Genomic DNA, 23,385 nt, shown 5'->3' with positions numbered 1-23,385 from the left:
CTGGTCACTAAATTATTTTGGATTTTTTAAAAGTTAAAAACAACAACGACAATATGGCAACCTAAAGCCTAACTAAACAGAAGAGAAATACAGACGGCAAGTCACATTCTAACCATTTTTTCCAAGCAAGAGAAATGAAATCTAAGTATCCATATCTCTACTATTTCAAATCTTTTATAAAACGATAGTCAGACAAATTCTAACATTTAAATGCCAATGACAGTAAAGAACCTAAGCTACATCTCTTCACCATTGGCAGTTTTAAAATTCCACACAAAAATGTTTAAACACCAGAGTACAAGATTTTTGAGATGATAAAGTATGGCTTTACCCAGAAGTCGATATAATATCTCCTTGACTGTCTTATGTTCAGTCACCAACAACACAGGCTAAGAGGAACAATGTGACACCCAAGTAAATGGAGAGATCAGTAGTAGGGAGTTTATAATTTTCTGGCGAACTTGCATCTTGCATTGATGCTGATGTGTTAAGCCAACATACGCACATGTGAACATGCGCACATGCATACTTCAGAAATAAAACCTTAACTTTAAGCCTTAAATGTATAGTGTTGATTTCACACTCTGCTGTGAAGGTTTACTTGAGAGTCTTTGAGGTTTAAATACTTGATCTTCTATACTTGAAGCTGATCTGACCTTCTAAATTCATAGGTCTTTAGTTTCCAATGCTCCCGCAGAAAATAAAAACATCTACATAATACAAATGATTGTCCCTGTCTTCCTATTTGAGGATCAGGGAAGTCAAAGGTTTGACAGAGAACATTCATGTGCAGAGGGTAGGTTGTGTAGAAGAAGAGAGAAGGAAAAGTTACTAAAGGAAATGTGCCTGCTATGACCTGCCATGATATGTCACAATTATGAAACTGAAGAGGTCATCACTTTGAAACTTGACTAGCTCTGTGATTCTCTTCTCAATCCCTTGCAGATAGATCCCATGTGTTCAGTAACAATGTGCTATTACCCTGGGGTGACTGCACAGAGCAGCTCGTGGGTTCCCATAATCCCACGCAGGGATGCTGATCTGAAGCAAAGCCCCCAAGCCACTACTCTCTTCCTACCTTCGAAGGCAAGCTACAACCTTGGTATCGTGTGGCATGTGACACATGGGAGGGAACACCTGACCTGTCTTCCCCGCTTAATTCTCCTATAAATATATTTAAATGAAGCTATAGAAAATGCAACATTTATTATAAGTCCTTGTAGATGAAATGTGCTGGAAAAAATTAACAAGAAATCTAGGGGGAAAGTTATGAAATTCAAAAGTGGCATTTTTCCTAATATACAGGAATTGTGATCGTATATTCCTATAGCCTCCACAGCCAAAAAATATAAGCTTTGCGAGAAAGAAAATTTGAAAACTTTTTTTCAAAAATCTGAGTGAGCACCAACCTGAAAGCCCTTGGAAATGAGCTCTGTACTAGCCGGTAAGTGTTCTATTTGGTACCCTTCATCAGAGAAAGGAGAGCAAAACAGCTAATCTATAAGAAATCAAATCAAAAGAATCTCAATAGAAACATTTCATTTGTAGACATTGGACCTAGACGTTAAAAGTCTTGTAATAATATTGAAAGCTCGCTACCAATGCCACAAGTTGATTTATAATTGGCTTCTTTGGTAATAGGGATTCGTTCAAAGTTGATAAAAAGGAATAAGATTGCATAGAATTAAATGAATTTTAAAATACTTCTATAGGTCAAACTGGTTTCCCAATAGCCATAAAAATCTCTGTGAGTCTCATCAGAGAATCCAACATTTTGGTGGTTTCCAGTCTCTGACACTTGGTTCTCACGTTTATTCTCCTTATCTGGCACTGTTGAGTGTTGATTTACTATTTACCCTGATACATAATTGGTTATGTTGGTTTGTCGATTAAAAATTTGACAATATTTATTACACCTTTCATTTTTCCATCATTTTATAAATAATCTTACAGTAGTTTCTACCACAAAAGGGAAATATTTTATTAATTTTTTTCTCTGCATACATTTAAAGTTGTTATTATTGGATAATGTGTACTGTCATTCTGCTGAAGGAACCATCTAGGCAGATAACCATTACTATCTCAATTTTCTAAGGACATTCTGGCACTACAACTGTTATTTCTAGCATTTAAAAGGATCACTTGAAGAGCACATATAATATATAAAATTTAAGAGAGAGTCACATTGAGATCAGGCATCAAAAAGAGGCTTCAAGCACCTTGCCGGAAGTTAATAACGTATCAGGATATATTTCCAAGACACCTAAACAAAATCAGGAGGAAAAAGTTTTTATATTGTATGCCAGAGAACCCAGGAATTATGGCTTGAACAAAAGAGAATTCACTTTCTATAACTTAGCTTTCTCACAAAGTGATTTTAAAGCTCACCAAAAAGCTGATAGGTAGCAACCTTATATTTAGCAACCACTGTAACTGTTTTCAAAGATGGATTTTGTGAAAATAAACTTTACTTTCCCTCAGGGCCACAAAAACCATCCATTTACTTTTTGAATTTTAGGAAAATACAACCAGTATTGAATTATTCAAAATTTTCTTGACTGAGCCCTTTCTCATGCAAGAGGCTTCCTATTATAATCCTTTGGAAAGAGAGCGTGTTGGTGGGAGCAAACCAGCTGAGGTGCGTCACTCCATACACTGTCTAAGGGAGTGGGATTGAATGTAGGATCTGGACCTGAAATGGAAAATTGGTTTCATGTGATTTGCCAACTGTGATTGCCTCACACTGACTACTTGGAGTACCTGGCACCTAGTAGAAGTTCAAATAAATACCTGGTGATGGATATGAGACCATATCTTCACTTTATAAGAAAGGTGCCGTTGGGCAGCCCTGGTGGCACAGCGGTTTAGTGCCGCCTGCAGCCCGGGGTGTGATCCTGGAGACCCAGGATTGAGTCCCGCATCGGGGTCCCTGCATGGAGCCTGCTTCTCCCTCTGCCTGTGTCTCTGCCTCTCTCTTTGCTCTCTCTGAATGAATAAATAAATAAATCTTTAAAAAAAAAAAAAGAAATGTGCCGTCATCTACCAGTAACTTCTGTCGTGAGAACGGAAAAGGGAGTAGCACATGAGGTCCGTGGATGTGCCAATCCATGTTTGGTTCGCCAATGGCAATGAGCTCTGAAAAGTAGTCACCCTGTGGGCCAGAACCAAGAGGGTTATCAGTGAGTGGGATCAACGAATCGGAAATAATTTCAGATTAGGATGTTCAGCATTAAACCAGGATAAGGGAAAAGTATAATCAGTGAGGCTATTAAATTTGGTGAATTTCTGTCAGCCACAAATCCCAAAACACTGTCTCTATGCTTGGTAGGTACTTGAGGACCACCCAAATGATTTCCATTCATTAGAGAATTGAGACATATGCTCCGTGACACGTGGGAGGGGCTTTCATAGGAGCCTGAAGTTTGATGGGTCTGGACTTCTGGACAGCTTCCTTGTCATTTGTAGCCAAGCCTTTGGATTGCTCAGAGATACGTTTGCTATATAGAAGTGAACTTTTGTTTAAATGTATCTTTCTCTCAAAATCCTTAATGTAAATAGTTCCAGCTCGAACAACTTCTCCTTCTCTAGAAGTCCTACGTGAAGGGACTTGGAAGACCGATGTACATGAGAAGCCCAGAAGCACTGTCCTAATGAAAAGTTTCACTTGACCTTGGCCTTGTTGATCTAACCATATTTCTCAGACCCCACCTGGATGGAGGAGAGGTAAATGACATGTATCCTCTGGATACCATCCCCTCTATTCCAGTCTTTGGAACTCCATTTCCTGAAGCCTTTGCTTTTATGATTGTGGAGAACACCATGTAGCTCACAGGACCTCACAACTGGCCATGCCAGTCCCCACTTATCAACACACAGGCTCTGTGCAACTTCCCCTGTGCTGCCTGATTAGACTTTCCTCCTAACCAAGAAACCAAAAGTGACAGTCACAGGAAATCCATATCCAACAGACAGAATAAACTCATTTTTAACCCTCTCACTGGACTGTGCTAGGGCAATTATATTTAAGAGGAACTTCTGACTATGGGTGATGACTGACATTAGGGTTCCCCTAGGAGTAGGACTTTCTACGTCCTCACCATCCCAACATGGGTTCCTCAAGTTAGTTAGGTGGTATTAAGGTGAAGGGTTGGCAAGGATTTGTTTCCTTGAAAGATGCAGGATTAGGAATTTGATTTCATCGGGCTCTCAGTGTAGTTGTCCAAACATGTTATTTATATTTCGGAGTTGTATTTCTTTCCACCAACCTCCCCCTGCTCTCCCAAAAAGGTGTTCATTATAGAAGGACTTCATAAAATTCTGTATACCTTTAGTGCAGATCCAATTTGTAATATCCTTTTCTGGATACAGAACTGTGGGATGTGAGCATGCTCTTAGACTCAGGAATTGCGTAGGACCTTATGGAAAACATTAAATCACAAAATCTGAAATAGCAACAAAAGAAAAAGTAATTGGGGGACATAAAGAGCATTTCAGGCCTAAGGGGTAGGTAGCAAACTGCCACATAATTTTTTCCTGTTGCCACTTTTTGAAAAAGCATAATAGGTAGAAGAAAATCATTGGTCTCATTCAACTTGACGCATCTTGTTCCAAAATTGGTGTGTAATCAAATCAAACCCATGACACATGAACCTGTGAGGAGGAAGCTAGCCTAGCACATGGCTGTGGAAGGCAGAGGACTAGGTCTTCTTCCCATGATTCTTCACTAACTCAGTGAGTTGCCTTGAACAGATTCCTTCTGTGTCACAGTTTACTCATATATTTAGAAAAAGTATTTCAACCCCTGTCCTTGAAGGTCTCTTTCAGCTTCACTGTAATCTGATTCACTCTCTTAAAAATCTAAACCTGGGGCACCCGGTGGCTCAGTCAGTTAAACATCTGACTCTTGACTTTGGCTCAGGTCATGATCTAAGGTTGTGAGATCGAGCCCTAAGTCAGGCTCCACACATGCTTAAGATTCTGTCTCCCTCTATCTTTGCCCTCTTGCCTCTCACCCTCTCTAATAATAATAATAATAATAATAATAATAATAATAATAATAATAATAAACTGGATAACTGAATTTAGTAATCATGGTCTAAGTAATTATTTTTTCAATAGGTCAACAAAAACCCAGCAGACGTGTGCAGCTTTCAAGAGCTAACCAATACTCGACTTCAGTAACTAATGAGCCATTTTGTCCTGATTGGGATAAGCTGGCTTGAATGAGGTGACTAGGTGACTCAGAATCACAAATTTTGGCTTCAAAGCGTCACCATTAATTGGCTGTACAGCTGTGGATCATAGTTGCTGGCTGTGTCTTTTTGCATTGAAAGTGCCGTGGGGAAGACAAGGAACTAGATAAAGAAGTGGAGGAGAAACTGAAAGCAGGAGCAGCAAGTCATCGCAGGCTGGTCGGAGTAGATTCAAAAGCCATCTGCAGAAGCCTCAGGGTTTCATGGTTCAGTAGGTCAGGTTCACGAACTGTGGGATGAGTGTGATAAACATTCCTACCTCCCAGGGCTTTGTGACAAAAGACCCAGTGCATCCACTCACTCATTTATTCAACAAATATTTATTTGGCATCAATGAGAAACCAGACCTTACCCTAGGCCCTGGAGAGCACAGCCATGAACAGAGTCCAAGAGATCCCTACTCTCAATGAGCCTGCATCCTATTTACAAGAATATATAATAGCCTATTTATGCAAATAAAGTGACCATAAGTTCTTCCAGCACATAAGAATTGCTCCGTGAGTGTGAGCAGTATCATTGTTGTCGCTTTGTGGCACTGAAGAAGTAAATAACGTTTTAAAATGTAGTCATCAGAAACTTCTTTGAATAGGATTTGAATCTTCAATATCAATTCTTTATTTTTTTCCTCCATTGTTCTTTTTCTTTTTAATTCTCTGTGGTTTGGTCTCATTAAATATATCCAATTCTTGGGTTGCCTGTCAACTGACAAACAGGTAATAAATTTGCAAATAAATTAGCAAACGACCTGAATCTAGGGGTGCCTGGGTAGCTCAGTCAGTTGGGCATCTGCCTTCAGCTCAGGTCATAACCCCAGGATCCTGGGATTGAGTCCCACATCAAGCTCCCTGTTCAGTGGGGATTCTGCTTCTCCCTCTACCCTTCTCCCCTGCTCTCTCTATCTCTCACTCTCTCTCAAATAAATTAATAAAATCTTTTTAAAAAAGACCTGAATCCAAAGAAAAAGGGTTACAAATGGAAATTAGGTTGAAGAAAATATAGTAGTATCACCTCACCCTTCCTGAAGGTGATGGGGAGGGGTGGGCCATTGATTCTCTTTCCGATCTGCTGCCATGCTGATACATACCATGCCCCACTGAGCTTTCTCTTCCTTTTTTCAAAAGTCCAGTTGGGAAGCCAATATAAAACATTAACCCTTTCTCTTTGGAAGTGCTGCCCTATTCAAAGCATATTTAATGGGGACATAGGCTGAGCCCAGAGGCTCAGATCCAGTCAAGGAAAAATACTGAGTTTGATGAAGACCTCAACTAAAACAGAGTTTAGGATGAAGATGAAGGAATAGGTTAAAATATATTTAGCAAGTAAAATCTCCTCATTCACAGCCGTGCTGTCTGGTTGGTAGGATCAAATGGCTGGGAGGAGGTAAGTGGCCAGGGAATGGTTCTGAAAGGGTTGAGGCAGGAAAGGCAAGAAGCTCCAGCTCTTACTTGCTTTGAAGTTTCATTCTGGCCCTAGCTTATGTATAAGTTGACTATTTTTTAAAGGGAGGAATCTTTTGGGGAGGCATCCCTTCTGTATTCCTTTCCAAAAAATAACAATCAAAAAGCCTCTCTATTCAAAGTGGTTGCTTCCCACTCCTTCCACCAAGCCTGCATGCTCTACTGTTCCAGCTTCTTAGTACCATCCGCGGGACTTCAACAATCCCACCCTGTGTAGCTCAAATCGTGTCTATTAAAAACATTATCATATCCGTTTCCCTAAGAAACATAGGTTGGTAGGCCCATCCCAAGTTTTCCCCCAAAGCAATTAGCCCTTCTCTGCCTTCTCTACCATTTCTAGCCAGGAATCTGTCTTGAGTCCAAGGTCAGCATAACCTTTCTCAAGTGTGAGTCGGGAACCAGACCTTTCAGTTCCCCGATTTCAGGCGACATATTTGAAGGTTCTTGGCATTGTCTCCCAGAAGCCCCCTTAGTAGGTGTGGGATGAGAAGTCGGCAACCTCCCCATCTCTCCTCCCAAAAGGCAATAGCCTCCTCGCAAAAAAATCTTTACAAACCTCCCACTGAGCACTTCAACTTGAGCATCCTACTAGAGGAGCACATTGGCAACCTTAACAAACACGGAGATTCCTAGTGGAGGAGCTGATTGTGGAAAGAGAGTCCTTTCAGGAACACAACTGAGGACAATTCGTAGTTTATTTTTTTATTTTTTAAAGATTTACTTATTTATTCATGATATATATAGAGAGAGAAAGAGACACAGGAGGAGGAAGAAGCAGGCTCCATGCCAGGAGCCCGATTGGGACTTGATCCCGGGTCTCCAGGATCGTGCCCTGGGCCGAAGGCAGGGGCCAAACCACTGAGCCACCCAGGGATCCCCCAATTTTGTAGTTTAACCCACTTTATACACACGCGGCGGGTGGAGTCCCAGAGCCCTGTCACGGAGCCTATCTGCTTTTCCTTCCCAAGCTTTGCCTGCCTCAGGGCCTCATCGAACTTCTCAACCTCTCAGATAACACATGGTCTGGGGTAGGAAACAACTAAGGACAAGCTCTTCTGGCTCCGGATCCAATCAATTCCCCAGGAAAACACGAACCTGAATCCGGTCAGTCACCCGCCTCGAGTCTGTTTCCGAAGCCCTCTGGGATTGCAGACCCCGCCCACCCCCTACACACACTTCCTGACATCAGGAGTCACAGCCGTTGGTGGCTTTTATCCTTGCCCCACGGTTTCCCCACCGTGCCTCCGTCTGTTCGTGGGGATGAGGTGGGTCCTGCCTCTGCTTTCCTTAAGAATGATCCTTTGGGTTTAGGGTTGCCCTTTGCACTCGTAGGTGATGTGCATGGTTGGAATACCAGCCACGGGCCGGGTCACCTGTCAGCCGCCGCCGGTGCGGCCTGGCCATTTAGCCCAGGCTGTGTCGTGTGAAGTTGAAAATGCCCCTGCGCAAGGCCTGGTGATAACACGTCGTCACTCTGGCTCCAAAGACAAGAATATGATGTGAGAGGGTGAGCCGAGAGGAGCAGCGGCGGCGTCTGGTGGAAGCCGGGGCTCCCTCCGCGCGAGCGCTCCCTCCTCCCTCAGCTGGTCTCTGCGCTCCCACAGGCCAGGCCTACACCCAGGAGAGAACGAACGCTCTAGGGAGGGGGAGGGTGGAGGGGCGAAGGGGGGGGAGGGTGGAGGGGCGAAGGGGGGGGAGGGGAGGAGAGGGACGGGAAGGATGGGGAGGGGAAGGAGGGGGAGGGGAAGGAGGGGGAGGGGGAGGGGAGAAGAGGGACGGGAAGGATGGGGAGGGGAGAAGAGGGACGGGAAGGATGGGGAGGGGAGGAGAGGGACAGGAAGGATGGGGAGGGGGAGGATGGGGGAGGGGAAGGAGGGGAAGGGGAGAAGAGGGGGGAGGGGAGGAGAGGGACGGAAGGATGGGGAGGGGAGGAGAGGGGGAGGGGAGGAAAGGGACGGGAAGGATGGGGAGGGTAGGAGAGAGGGGAGGGGAGGAGAGGAACGGGAAGGATGGGGAGGGGAAGGATGGGAAGGGGAAGGAGGGGGAGGAGAGGAGAGGGGGGAGGGGAGGAGAGGAGAGGGGGGAGGGGAGGAGAGGAACGGGAAGGATGGGGAGGGGAGGAGAGGGGGGAGGGGAGGGGAGAGGGGAGGGGAGGAGAGGAACGGGAAGGATGGGGAGGGGAAGGATGGGAAGGGGAAGGAGGGGGAGGAGAGGAGAGGGGGGAGGAGAGGAGAGGGGGGAGGGGAGGAGAGGGACGGGAAGGATGGGGAGGGGAGGAGAGGGGGGAGGGGAGGAGAGGAGAGGGACCAGAAGGATGGGGAGGGGAAGGAGGGGGACGGGAAGGAGGGGAACGGGAAGGGGAGGAGAGGGGGGAGGGGGATGGGAAGGAGGGGGGAGGGGAAGGGGGAGGGGAGGTCCTCTCACCTGCAGTGACGCACTACAACCGGAAGGCGTTGCAGAAACTGCAAACTCTAAGTTCCTGGGGTAACGTGCTGGTTTGCTGGGGCGCGACAGCTCCTCGGCTGTTCGGCTGTTCCTTCCTTTCGCACCCCCGAACCTCAAAGCCGCGCATCCGTGCGGAGCCAGGAGGGCCGCGCAAGGTCACGCAGGTCACGCAGGGGCCACCTCCTCCGCGGCCCTCCACGGTGCGGAACCCCGGAAGAATCGGTGCAATCGTCCTCGATCCCAAAACCTCCACGGTCCTGGCAGGCGGCGCCGAAGGTCTTCCCGACGGAGCTCGCAAGTAGGTTCTGGAAGTCCTCGCGGCGGCCCTGGACCGCAAGCCTTCGGCGAGGCCCAGGCTGAGGAGAAGCGTTGGCGCCTGCGCACTGCAGCGCGGCGGCCCGCGGGCGCACACATGGCGCCGCCCGGCCGCGTGGCCCCCGAGCGCGCGTGAGGGGACTTCCGGGGTCGCGCCCTCACCCCAGGCCTCGGACGCCGGCAGAGCTTGTCAGCGGGGCGCCTCTCCCCCGACCCCGGCCCCGTGGGCAGGTGAGTCCTCGCGGAGGACGCGCGGCCCCGTTAGAGCCCCGTGGGCGAGGCCTCGTCGGCTTCCCGGAGTTAGGGGCCTCCCGTGGGCCGCCGCCCTTCATGTTTCCACGCTCGGTTCCCCGCCTGCCCCTCGTGACCCGTTGCGCCATTTCTTACCTTCCTTCCGCGCTTGAGAGATGCCCCGGGACGGCGGTCGGCGGTGGCAAGGGGAGGCGGGGGGGAGGACGGGGGACTGGGCGCCGGGCCCTGAGGAGGGCGCGTGAGGGCGTGAGCCCTGCCTGTTGGGCTGTGTGTTGGCAAAGGGAATTTTAAATTTAAAAAAAAGGGGAAAAAAAAAAAAGACATAAATGGGTTTCTAAGCGTGTGCGTGTAGGCCGGGAGCCCCAGCAGCCCGTGTCGGTTCTCGATGTTTCGGGGCTGCCTGTCGGCGGGTCTGCGGCCCCGGCCTGCTCCGCGGCTGCCCTCTGGGCCGCGGGACTTGACGCTCCCGGGCGCCCCCGGACCGTGAGAAGTTTTACCCTCTTCAGATGGTGGCCTGGCCGTGTTGCGGGGTGTGCACAGGAGCTGGAATCCAAACGTAGGCCTTGTATTCGCTTTCTTTTTAAATATTTTATTTTATTTATTTATTCACGGAAGACACAGGCACAGAGAGAGAGGCAGCGACACCGGCAGAGGGAGAAGCGGGCTCCACGCAGGGAGCCCGACGCGGGACTCGATCCCGGGACCCCGGGGTCACGCCCTGGCGGTGGCCTGGCTGGTGTTGCGGGGTGTGCACAGGAGCTGGAATCCAAACGTAGGCCTTGTATTCTCTTTCTTTTTAAATATTTTATTTTATTTATTTGTTTATTCATGGAAGACACAGGCACAGAGAGAGAGGCAGAGACACAGACAGAGGGAGAAGCGGGCTCCACGCAGGGAGCCCGACGCAGGACTCGATCCCGGATCCCTGGGGTCATGCCCTAGACCGGAGGCAGGCGCCCAACCGCCGAGCCCCCCGGGCTGCCGGGCCTTGTATTTTCATGACGCACAACCGCTTACCCAAGAAGCGTGAGTTTGGTGTTGCCCGCGGAGACGTTTGGGATCAAGTTCTCGCTGCCGTTGAAATCCCCAGGCGCGGTCGTGTGCGGTGTCCACAGGAAGTGAGCGCAAGAACAAGGGTGTTTAGAGACCGGAGTTGCGTATTTCTTCTGTGAAAGATACGGCTGTTTTGTTTTGTTTTATTTCTTTGTGGTCTGCTTAATTTCCGAAATGACGGGAGGCAACAGCATGACTGCCATTTCTTGGCACCCGGTGAATCAGTGCAGATAATTTTCTAATTAACTAGTGACGTGATGCGTTAGATGGGCTACAAAAATCTTAGTGGATGCTATGCCAGGGCTGGTTATTGAAAAGCAGACTATTCAGAGCCTGTGGTTTATAGTTCTTGTTCTTCTGGAAATGAAGGGTCTCTCCTCATGAAATTTCTGGTAACTCGGACATTTGGCCGTATCTGTCGAAGGCCTGCTCAGAGGGCTGTGTCTTGAGGTCAGAGACCACAGTCTTACTCCTCAATACCCAGAACCGACCCTGTGACTAGTACACAAAGGCACTCAGTGCAGTTAATCACACGTGAATGATGTGGTTTAATAGGAACATGTAGGGTTTTTTGCTTTTTTTTTTGTCAGAAGTTTTTTTTTTAGCAGAACTACTTGTACTTACCCACCGTGTTTCTTTTTCTCTTTGTTATCTACTTCATGCGGTATTTGGGGGTATAAAAAACCAGGGATCCGTTGGCTAGCTTAATTGAAAAATGTTTTGAAAAGAAAAGTTAAAAAGCAAAACCGAACATATTGAAAACGATTTTCATACAATTTTCTTCCCTCTGTTAGTTCAGTTGTAAGAAATGGAGAACAAAAGCATTACCAACCAAGGCTTTTAGCAGAAACTTAATTGCTTACACATCCAAATACATCAGCCAAGTTTGCAACACGCGATTAGGCAGCCAATTGTGTTGAAAATGTGCTTGCTCATTCAGAGGAGACCACGCCCCAGGGCTCACCCACTGGCTCCTCTTCCCTCCTGGAGTTGTTAGCACCAGACCATTCCCATTAGCCACTTGTTGAAAACATAATGGGGCCACAGGTAGTAGTAGTCATTGGGGTGCCAATGAGAGAGACAGTGTCTTTAACAAACCCCACTTCAGTCTCTCTCCCGTCTTCTCTAGTAACTTTAGTAGTGTCTTTCTCTCAAAGGAGGCAGATCATGAATAGTTATGTGCTGTGTGCTGTGAATGATGCATTATATTTAAAAAGAGTGATGTCCTAGAGATGGATCTGATCTTGCATTTCTTAGTTTATATGTCACATGAATGGTCATTCAAATTATAAGAAAAGCAGCACATTGGATATTTGGTCTCAGGTACATTTCCCCATTCTCATCTCCCCACCCGAATTTCATTTAGTTCTCAAGTGAGTGTGTTGGCAATTTGGAAACCCAGCTTTCCATATCCTGGAATTCTTTTCTACCTATGACACTGACTCTTGAATGACCTTGAATGTGGCACGGGCACTGCCTTTTCCTTAATCCCATCCTGAGTATGGAAGTAAAACAGGATGGTCTTCCCCAACCTATCTCCTACTCCCCCCTGCCGCCTTGCCCCAAGGAGTACAGAGAGAAGTATTCTGGAATACTTCTCGAGTATATTCTGGAATAGTTGGGTTTCAGGTATTCAGAAACCACAAGATGACAGGTGACTGTCCCATTCTTTGGTCGAATAGCCTTTAGCTACATGGCTGATCGCTTCACAAGTCATCCCTTAGGATCAGTTTGGCAGTGTTGGGATCAACTATGTGTTGGAAAGTAGTTCTCCTGGGATAATAAGTGATAAATGTTGTTCTGATTCCCAGCAGGCTACTGCATAAAATGCAGGAGATGAAACCAGGATGCTAGCTGGCCAACCAAGCAGAAAGAGTAACATGCCTTCCATTTAGGCAACAAATTCCATTTTCTTTTCCCCAAGTGTTTGTTGGTTTCCTGGCAGTCCTCACCTCAGAGAAAGCTTAATGCAAAAACTGCACATTTACATGTCATGCAACTCTTGGGCTCTGTATTAGTTCCTATTGCTGCTTTAATAACTTACCACCAACGAAGTGCCATAAAACAACACAAATTTACTATCTTATATTTGCTCATTACAAGTCTCAGTGAAGTAAAGTCAGGGTGTTGACGGGGCTGTGTTCTCTCTTGCAGGCACTAGGGGAGAATCTGTTTCCTTGCCGACACCACAGTTCTTGGCTTGTGGCCTTCCGGTTCCGTCTTCAGAGCCAGCCACTTCTTGCATCACTCAAACCTCTCTGCCTTCCTCTTCTACTTATAAGGACCCGTATGATTATACTGGGACCATGAGGATAATCCAGAGTAATCTATTTATTTTAGGTTGAGCTGATTATCAACCTCAATCCCACCTACATCATAAGTCCCCTTTGCCGTGTAACCTAACGTATTCACAGATTCTGGAAATTAGAATGTGGACATCTTTAGGGGGGCCTTTATTCTGCTTACCCCAGATTCATTTTCATTTTGGCTGATAGACATCCTTTTTTCTACTAAAATTTCCAAAGGCTACCTGTACACAGTCAACAGGAAAACACATCTTCCTGCCAAGTCCATTCTTTGCTCTTTGCCCTCACCAATATCTTTAAATTACTTGGCTAGTAGCCCGCAGATTTTAAGATTCAACAATCTCTGGTTCCATATTGTCTGCATTCTAACCTCCCTCAGCCCCTTCCCTCTCTACTTGCCTTTGTGTGGGCAGTGAAGCTCTGCTCTCAGTAACGAGCCCCTCTGCCACAGAGCAGACCTTTTGAAGAGTACCTACTTTTCATCATGCCAAAGTATGAGCTCACACACGTTCACACTTGCCTTTGTTCCCTCCAGGCTTCCATACCTCATGAGTTGCCTCTTTGCTTTCAGGGGAATCAAGGTAGCAGACCTCAACGGCATTCTGTTTCAGGGGTTGAGGAGAGGCAGCAGAGAGGGGATTTAGGTTATATCCAATGACCACCTCTTTCCTGGGTTTGCCCTCACAGCAGCTGGAGGGCTTGGAGGTGCTAAGCCCTCTGATTTAGAACTACACAGGTCTGAAGGCTGAGCATTTTCTATGAAGGGCCTTCATCTTTGGAATTCCCTCTCCAAAGCTATTGACCTGTATGGCCTGAGGTAAATTCTATCTCACTAGTAAAGTGGATTTCACAGTTAATATGGCCAAGCTGATTTGGATTATTTATTTTCAGTGTTAGCCACAGCTGTAGAACTCTCAGATGTGTGCGGGAATTGAACACACCTTTAGAAATGTCAGGAACAAATAGCCCTGCCTGAGACAGGAGAGGGTTTGGCTGTAATCTTCCTTTTTGTCTTGCCTGTGACTTGCTCTATGGCAAGCAGCCTGTGTTCCGTAGTTATTTCTTCCATGTTGTTTTTTTTTGTCAAGCTAACCTACCTGACCTGTCCCTGCGTTTGCTTACTTAGGCCATCTCTCTCTCTGTATCTGGATAGCAAATGACTGATACAAATGAACGTAAATAGAACACAGGGCATACATGCACGTGGAGTCAGCTGCACTCGCCTGTGTGGGCGACTAGAGTAAGGTGAACGTGAAGGAAGTTATTAGCTCTCCAGCAGGGGCAAAGAGAAAAGCCAGTTCTGTCAAAAGTGAATGTTGAAACAAAAGAAAATAACCCCGTCCCAAATGCTCTGGGCTGAATCAGCCTTCCTGGGGTCTTATTCTGGTTCAGAGATAGCTCTGTCCTTGAAGTACTCTCTGTTGAGTGGCACTAGTCCACGGTATCAAGTAGTGTTTAAAATACCTAGATTAAAAGCCTTCTGCATTTAATGTCTCAGCTCCAACAGGTATATAAACCAAAATGAACTTGCAAATTTCATTGAAGCTTTATCCTCCAGCCCAGGCTCGTCCCTAATGTCACCATTTCCACATTCCCGACAAAGAATCTTTTACTCTAACCAAGTTCCCGTTCACAGTTGGCAGCTGGCCCATCCAGCGGGGGAAGGTGACTTTCGTGGTGTCCTCGCTCTTACAGGGGTGCAGGTTAACATCCTCCTTGGGCAACGAGGGGACTAATATTCTGTTCTTTTTTCAAAGCTCTGAAGGATCAATGTGTGAGATGTGATACTCAAATTGATGCTATTCCTGTCCTGAAAGCATTAACTCCAGTTCCCTTCCCCGTGGAAGAGGTGAGGGGATGTGCCTCTTGGTTCAGCATGGCCCAAGTAAATAGTTTTTGTCAAATTTCAGCCTGAAATGCATTTGTGTTCCAATTAAAGCAGGCAGTGGACCTTCTTAGAGGTTCATGCTAATGCAAAATAGGCCATGGATTTCAAATACATTCAGACCAAGCAGTGCAGCTGTTTTCTAGATCCACTGATTGTTCAACTAAATGTAGCCAGTGTGTCCCTTACCCTGGCCAGCATCTCACAGGGACCCCACTTCTAGTCAAGATGCACTTGGAAAAGTCCCGGAAAATGTTGCATTGCTAGCAGAATTTCTGCACCTAAGGGACAGCATATTTATAGACCCCCATGATCCCTGCCTCCAGAGTGGTATTGGTCAAATTGCTTTTTAAGGTTTTTGACACAGGAAATAGGAGGATTCATTGGGTTGTACAGCTCTGCTGCTCTCTCCCAAGCCTTTCCATTAGAGAAAGCAAGTCAAAGAGCACAGTGATAAGGTTGAAACCAGAAGCAGGGTCAGGTTGGATCTGCCAAACTGAATGAATCTGCTCAAGGGCCAGCAGTGAGCCAGAGGTCTCCCTCTCAGTGAACAGTTCTTTCTTTGGAAGGAAAGAGAATAGTCGTGGTCAGAGCTGTTCTCAAAGCTTAACTTGGCCTCAGCACCAGATGAGATGGGGTCTGCAGCTCACCCACCTGTAGAAAGCATTCTCAAATATCCCAACTCCTGGTGGACTGAATATTCAGTGACTGCTTTGTATCCCCCTCCCCCCAGCTATATTGAGATGTAGTTGACAAAACTGTAAGATATTTAAAGTGTGTGTGATAATTTAATATATGAACACATTTGGAAGGATTCCCATGATTGAGTTAACACATCTGCTGCTTGTTTTGTAGAACCTCCTAACCCAGCAGTCCCAGTGCAGTCCTCCCATGGTACTCTTACTCTCTCCTATTACTGTGGTCATTCTGGCCACTGCCGGGTGCTTACCCTGTTCTTCAAATGGCCTATTTATACCCATGACTAATCAGGCTCCATGGAGTTGAATTGACATGCTACAATGCATATGCTAACTATCTCTAACCCTTCAAGACTATTTCTTTTCATGCTAATTAGAAAACATGGCCCTCTCATGGTGGGCAACAATTTTTCTTTAAAATATGTTCACATTATGTGTCAAAGACTTAGGAAGGCAGCCTGTATGAGAATTGGCTTTGTCCTTGCAACTAAAAACTGTCACCAGCACTTATCTGGATATCTTGTTTTAGACTTCCATTGCTCTATTTAAATCCCCTCCTTAGTCATTGTAGCTCATATAGAAAGACTTACCTTAGTGTCGAAGTGATGATCTTGAACCATGACTAATCCAGAACCAGAAACCATGATGGTTTGAAACATGTTCCGTTAACCCACAGTCTGCTCCTGCTTTGTTAAGAATCTACTATACCTTCATGTGATGCTCTCCGCTAAAAGGAATTGTGGTCTTTACCTTAAACCCATTTTCTATGGCAGGAACCCCTTTCATTTCAATCATATTATTGCTCAGTTTTCCTCTAATTTCTTTTGATTTCCTTTGCTTTAACAAGGTTCCAACTACTGGGTGGTATTCCTACTGTGGTCTCATTAGTAGTTGGTTCAGAACTAGAATAATTTTCCCTGATTTTTATTCTCTGAATGTGTTTTTGCTTTCAGGAATATTCTATTGCATTCTCTTATTGTAATTAGACATTAGGCTAAAGGTTAGACATTTTCGCCTCCATAATTTTTGGACCCTTGTACCTTTGTCAAATTATCATTGAGAATGCAGTCATAGGAAAAGAGATTTTGGCCTTAGCTTCCCCCACCTAGAAATTCTATTTATAAGTCACTTGTCTTTCCTAACGGTTCTGCTGACCAAGTCATACTTGATTTAATTGCCCATCTTACATTGAAATTAGCTGCAACTCCCCCACATTCTCCACTCACCTTTTAACCCCTCAAGGCTCTATTCTTGTAGTGTGATTATGCAGTTGTTCAAATGAAATGAATCAGAAATGAATCAGGTCATTCAGGTTGTATCTACCCAAATAAACACCGGGGTAGGGATTAAACTATAGGAGAAGGTTCTGAGCCATAGATTTGCATTTGAAAATGGACACCATCTCTTTCTTCAGAGATCCTGATGGAGGAGCCAAAAATGGCATGATTCCTAATTCTTTTTCACTGTATTAGATTTAGATTTGTCTGCTCTATTTTGGCATCCTTGATCTTTCCATAGTTCCTTGAGATGATTCTCTATGTAAGAGGTTAAAATCTTAAGGCTGAAGCCTACTCCTAAATTTGGCATGCATAGAATTTACCTACAAATCACTCCATTACCATAAATGTGCTCTTCTTGACAGTAGACTGACTTTTTAAAATTTTTTATTTGCATAAGGCATAATTACTACTGATATTCAGCAGCTAACCCTTGGAGTAGAAATTTTGCCTTAACATAAAAGAACTTTTTTGTGAACATAACTTAGATACTAATAGTGCCTTCAAATTAGGAAGGGAGTGTCATGGGGAGGAGTCTTTCTAGCTCTTTGGGTGTACAGAGCTGTTGGCACCCCAGGTTCTGAGTCTGCAAAACTAGTTATCACGTCCTGTTGGATTCTCTGGAGTCCAGGAACCTGTCTTGAGGAGGGGACCAAGCCACACAATTGTATCTCTACAACTTGAGTAACACTAACATAGCCCAAGAGATAATAAATTTGTAAACTCAATAAAATTGTGTTGATGTGAAGGTGTGGTTTAGAGATAGAAGCCAACCAAAAATGAGTGTCTGAAAAGGGTCATAATGATGGATAAATCAGAATGGAAAGAACCATAGAGAGACAAAGTCAGAGGAAGCAAAAGCAATTTTTCACAACAGAGTTTTCCAAAGTTGGCAGATGAAAAGGACAGGATAGGGAGAAGGGGCAGAAAATGATAGAACAGATTGAAGAATGTCTCTGGTATCCAGGGTTGACCACTTTCATCTCCCAAGTCTGCTACCATAGCGCTGTTGGTCTCCAGGTTAGAGTTAGAAAGATAACCTCCAGCATAGTAATCTACCACCCTTTTCTACCACACAGCTGGAAAAAACCACACATTTTCTCAGCCTAGCTCACAGATACATCATTTTTCTAATTACATATTTGTATGCTATACTAATATATTATCTGCATTGTAAAACAAAAAATAGAAATTCTTAAAAATAATGAGAAAAATTCCAAATAGAAATTCTAATATAGGACTCTTTTAATCAACATTAGAGTACATGTCTGAAAAATTTGAAAAAAAATTTTTAAAGATTTTATTTATTTATTCATGAGAGACACAGACCGAGAGAGAGAGAGGCAGAGACACAGGCAGAGGGAAAAGCAGGCTCCATGCAGGGAGCCCGATGTGGGGCTCAGTCCCAGGATCCCAGGATCACGCCCTGGGCCAAAGGCAGGCACTAAACCGCTGAGCCGCTCAGGGATCCCCCAGGCAAAAATATTAATCCTGAGCATAGTCTCCTTATTTAACAGAGAATAATTATAATGTGTCAACTCAGAACTTTCAACCAATCTCCTAAAATGTAACTAAAACATAGTAAACTAACTACATATAAGTAATAAATTCTTAGTGTAAAATGCTGAAAATATCATTTCCTGATATCTGAAAAATGTAGTTACTAACAGCTCCTTTGAGTGCAGTAACACATACTCAGCTTCAGTGTAGATACATATCCCTTTTGTTGACATTTGAGAGCTTTTAAAAACATCTACATGTGATTCTAAGATTTTACCAATTATATTTATCTCAAGATGTTTTCCATCATTTGATTCAAAAGGTATTGAGTTCTAGGTGTATAAATATATATATATATTTTTTTTTCCTGTACGATATTGGCCAAAAATGTTGATAGACATGAATGTTCTATGAAGATTGGGTATAGAAACCAAGATACATTTTATTGGGAAAATATTAATCAATTGAGACTTTCTGCAGAAATCTGCCTATACTTTCCTCCATTGCCCCAACAAAACAAGTTGTGTACTCTGAGGTGAAATTCCTTTTAGAGTCTACCTCTTTGTAAAGACATGGGGTAGTCTACCAGGGAGGCTAGTGTTGGAGTTGCCATCTTGGATCAGGGCCTTCCTCAAATTAGTAATGGCTAGTTGAGAAGAGATCCATACTTTGTTAGGTAAAAAGTCTCCTGGTCCCTACACCTTTCCTCACAGCAGAGCTGACAGTCAATTCTCTTTTTCAGGGAAGAATGTGAATCAGATATAGAAACCATATGAACAGTTTATAGCTTGATCATCTACTCCTTCATTCAGGTGCATGAAGGCAAAACCACACATTAGCAATCACTTGAGCAGCATAAAAGAGAAAGAGATGAACAAGCAGGGGATCCCTGGGTGGCTCAGCGGTTTAGCGCCTGCCTTTGGCCCAGGGCTTGATCCTGGAGTCCCGGGATCAAGTCCCACATCAGGCTCCCTGCATGAAGCCTGCTTCTCCCTCTGCCTGTGTCTCTGCCTCTCTCTCTCTCTCTCTCTCTCTCTCTCTCATCTCTCATGAATAAATAAATAAAATCTTAAAGAAAATAAAAAAGATGAACAAACAGGAGACAACAGATGCTGGGAAATGGATAATTTAGGGAAGAAAATAAACTTTGAAAAGTTACTACACTCCTACAGAGATTGAAGAAAATATAACATCTATATAACAAGAACAGGCTGCTAAGAAAAAAGGTCAGTTATAAAATAAAGTTGATGAAGATTTAAAGCAGAAATTACAAAAACTAATCATAAAGGTGAAAAGAAAATATTGAGCAAATCACACAGAACAGAGGACATGAGAAAGAGATACAAAATGTTAAAAAAAAAAAAAAAGAAAAGGGCATCGAAGGCAAAAGTAATAGATAAAATATTTGATGCTAATGTGTAAATTATGTGTTAAAACAACAAACAAAATTACTCAACAGATGGAAGAATAGAACTATTTTCTTTTTATTTTAACAGGGAAGGGAAGATTTTCCTTTGCTTTGAATTGTAAATCTTCTAGGACAGAGGCCAGAGGAACTCTATAATTCATATTAAAATGTTGAAGGAGAAATCAGGAAAGAGAACAAGCAACTTTATACTTTTTCCATTATTTCTGTGCCTGCTTTCACCCTCCAGTTATTGAGGAATATTCTGAATAATTTCTAGAGAGTCTTTCCCTTCTATAGTAGGGGGACGGAAGAGAATTGCTGAGGACAAAACCCAGCAACTTGTGCAGGAATTTCATTTGCTGTTAAGAAATAAGAATTTAGGGGTGCCTGGGTGGCTCAGTCAGTTAGCAACTACCTAAAGTCAAGTCATGATCTCAGGGTCCTGGGGTTGAGCCTCAGGTCAGTCTCCCTGCTCAGCAGGGAGTCTGCTTCTTCCTCTGCCCGTTCCCCTGCTCATTCATTCTCTCTCTCTCTCAAATAAATAAAAAAAAGGAAGAAGAAGAATTTATTGGCATAGGTCAGAGCCGAAGGCATTCAATGGTAGATGTATTTAATCAGAAATGGTCTCACTAATGTTCCAGGGGGCTGGGGGGGGGGGGGGCAGGAATCTGCCATTTGACAAGACCTCATAGGGTCTGAAGAGAATGTTCTGCAAAATACCATGATCATGGAGTAAATAGCTCCAGAAGACTGGTGTGCTGGAAAAAATACAGTGAAGTCAAGCTGGAGTGAGTTGGAGGAGTCGGCACTCCTTCAGAGGAGTTCTAGAAAGGCTACGCTAGGGTCTCATCCAGGAAGACTGACTGTTACTGGGGAGGCCCCATCAATTCAGGGATAGGCCTGGAAGTCTAAGTGGGCCTGAGACCACCCAAAGGTGTTTATGGTCATTGTAAATCATGGGGAACTGTGATTTAATGTAGCCAAGACAGACTTCCTCACCAAATAGGGCCACAGCTGTCTGAGACTCGGAATCAGCAAGAAAAAAAGACAATGTTCACCTACAGTTTAGTATCATGGCATTTGTTAAATAAAAGATTTCCGAAGCTGGGCCACCTGAGACGTGTCAGTTCTCAGTCTTTTAGAAGTAAATCATATAATGTGCAATTAGACTAATTTCATCACATTTACCTTTTGAATACATTTAAATAAACAACTATTAAGAAATAGTTTATTATTTAGTCTTGAATACATTTATGCAGATTATAATAAATTAATGAATAGTATCACTTCTCCACATAAATAGTCTCCTAAATTCTGCTGCCTGCCTTTGCTGTTATTTTATGATTTGCTCTATAATAAAGAGTTTTGACTCCCCATAATGTATCTGACTGCTTAATACAATGAAAATGTTTAACACTTTAAGGGAATAATAAAGCATTTGGAAATAGCTTTTGATTTTAAAACAACAGGTCTTACTAAAACATTATTCAAACTTCATAGTACTCTGGCTCTATAATTAATACATATGATATTGTATAAAAAATAGAGGGAAAATTAGGACACTTCCTGAGTACGTAAAGATAAAAACATGCAAGAATAGTCTGAGATAGAATGAATTGAGAAAAAAATTGTTATTCCAAACACTATTTAATTAAAGGAAATTTATACCAGATTAGCTTTGCCGTTACTTTCAGTAATTTTCAAAAACAAAACAAAACTCCATTATTGCTTGGTACTTTCTGCTATCTTATCTTCATATGTATTAATTTGTTAATTACACTTTACATAAATCAGTGGAAAACAGCTTAATTTGTCTAAGCATGGTGGAGTTTATAAGCCTATGAAGAATCACTCCCTAGGTTTACTTAATTTCTCCGTGACCCAAAAAGTAATGTTACCAATAAACTAATACAGAGAATATATTCTTTATTTGACTGTACAGTGCTCAAATAGAAAGAGCTTTTCAGACAATAGACTTTGAGAGCAGTCACAGCAAGAATCATGTGTATATATGAGAATATATCTAAAGTAGATCTTTTTCTCACATATGAATTAAGATATGCCAATATCATATCCATACTTGCTTATTAATGATCACATGTGTATTCTTATTAGAATAATTTTAGACCATCTAAAATAACACGTTTATTGTTGCATCTGCATGAGAAAATTATTTGGGTAGCTAATTTTTACCTCAGGTGAAAATCTAAACTCATTCAAAAGCCTAAGGCTATGTAGGAACTTAAATAGTGTCTTCCCAATAGTCATGTCCATCCAGAACCTCAGAATGTGACCTTCTTTGGAAATAGGATCTTTGTAGGTATAATGAGATAAGGTAATAATAATTTAAGGTGAACTCTAAATCCAATGACTTGTGTCCTTATTTAATAATAAATGAAGATTGATCTTTTCTACTAAAATTGTTAACTTTCCAAGGACAGATATAAAGTCTTGTTCATCTTTCAGTTTTGCTTTGCTTTCAGTTTTTGTTATGGTCTTTTTTGTTTGTTTTTGGCTACATAGCAGTCATTTCCTCTTCTTCCAATGATCTGCCCCTATTTCCTTTTGACAAATTACCACTCTCCTAATAGGTGGAGTCCTGAAGGGAGACATCAATAAACTTTCTCTCCCTATTCAAGGAATGGCTTGAGATCCAAAAGAAGCTAGTTGGATTCTCTATCCCAAAACTGAATCCTCAGCAGAATGATATAAGTAACAGAAGTGAGTTAAGAGATAATTTATCCAAATGTTGGTGCCTTGAGTTTTTACTCTCTGAACACTCAGAAATTTTCTGATTCCTTCTCTTTGCAGGCCTAGTTCGTTAGCTGACATTCCATCATTCTATTCTGTAAGCTACCCCAGAGCCTTCAAATAAATTCAGATTCCTGTTGCTTGGACCCAAAGAATGTTAACTCCTATCTCCACAAAGTCTAGTTAATTGCTCTGCATGAAGTAGCTGCTTAGAGTAGCAGTATTCACAGAATCCACTCTGGCTACTTGAAACAGAAAGAATCTGGAGAGCTCACAGAAACTTTGAGAAAGCTGGGAAACATGCCCAAGTCCCTGATGCAGGGCTGTCCTGTTAAGGAAACCACTACCCCTATAGCCAAATGGTGAATGCCAGATATATGATTTGCAAATATTTCTCCCATTCTGTAGGTTGCCTTTCTACTCTGTTGATTGTTTTGCTGTGCAGAAGCTGTTTAGTTTGATGTAGTCCCACTTGTCTAATTTTACTTTTGTTTCTTATGCTTTTGCTGTCCTATCCAAAAAAAATCATTGTCAAACTTAATATCAAGAAGCCTTTACCCTGTGTTTTCTTTTGGGAGTTTTATAGTTCAAGGTCTTATGTTTAAATATTTAGTTTATTTTGAGTTGATTTTTGTGTATGGTATAAGATAAACATCCAATTTCATTCTTTTGAATGTAGATATCCAGTTTTCCCTATACCATTTGTTTTTTTTTGTTTTTTTTTTTTTAATTTTTATTTATTTATGATAGTCACACAGAGAGAGAGAGAGGCAGAGACACAGGCAG

The 23,385-nt window shown here is 43.3% G+C and overlaps 2 protein-coding genes across 2 annotated transcripts in view; one reads left to right on the top strand and one right to left on the bottom strand.

Annotated features, from left to right (window-relative positions):
- Positions 1 to 5,307: 5,307 nt before the first annotated feature.
- LOC144288465 (uncharacterized) lies at positions 5,308 to 16,322 on the bottom strand. The gene is made up of 4 exons (XM_077855946.1): positions 16,254 to 16,322; positions 9,857 to 9,986; positions 9,134 to 9,655; positions 5,308 to 5,954 (listed from the first exon to the last, which is right to left on the bottom strand). The coding sequence occupies exons 1-3, from the start codon at positions 16,320 to 16,322 to the stop codon at positions 9,147 to 9,149; spliced, it is 708 nt and encodes a 235-aa protein (XP_077712072.1). The 3' UTR covers positions 5,308 to 5,954; positions 9,134 to 9,146.
- MDFIC (MyoD family inhibitor domain containing) overlaps positions 9,562 to 23,385 on the top strand; it is a 290,769-nt gene continuing 276,945 nt past the window's right edge. Inside the window, exon 1 of the mRNA XM_077856096.1 lies at positions 9,562 to 9,700. The gene's annotated coding sequence lies outside the window, so the exon portion shown is untranslated. The remainder of the gene's footprint in view (positions 9,701 to 23,385) is intronic.

This window comes from Canis aureus, chromosome 18 (assembly GCF_053574225.1).
Source record: "Canis aureus isolate CA01 chromosome 18, VMU_Caureus_v.1.0, whole genome shotgun sequence".
Lineage (NCBI taxonomy): Eukaryota > Metazoa > Chordata > Mammalia > Carnivora > Canidae > Canis > Canis aureus.
This window is presented reverse-complemented; position numbering and strand designations above follow the sequence as displayed.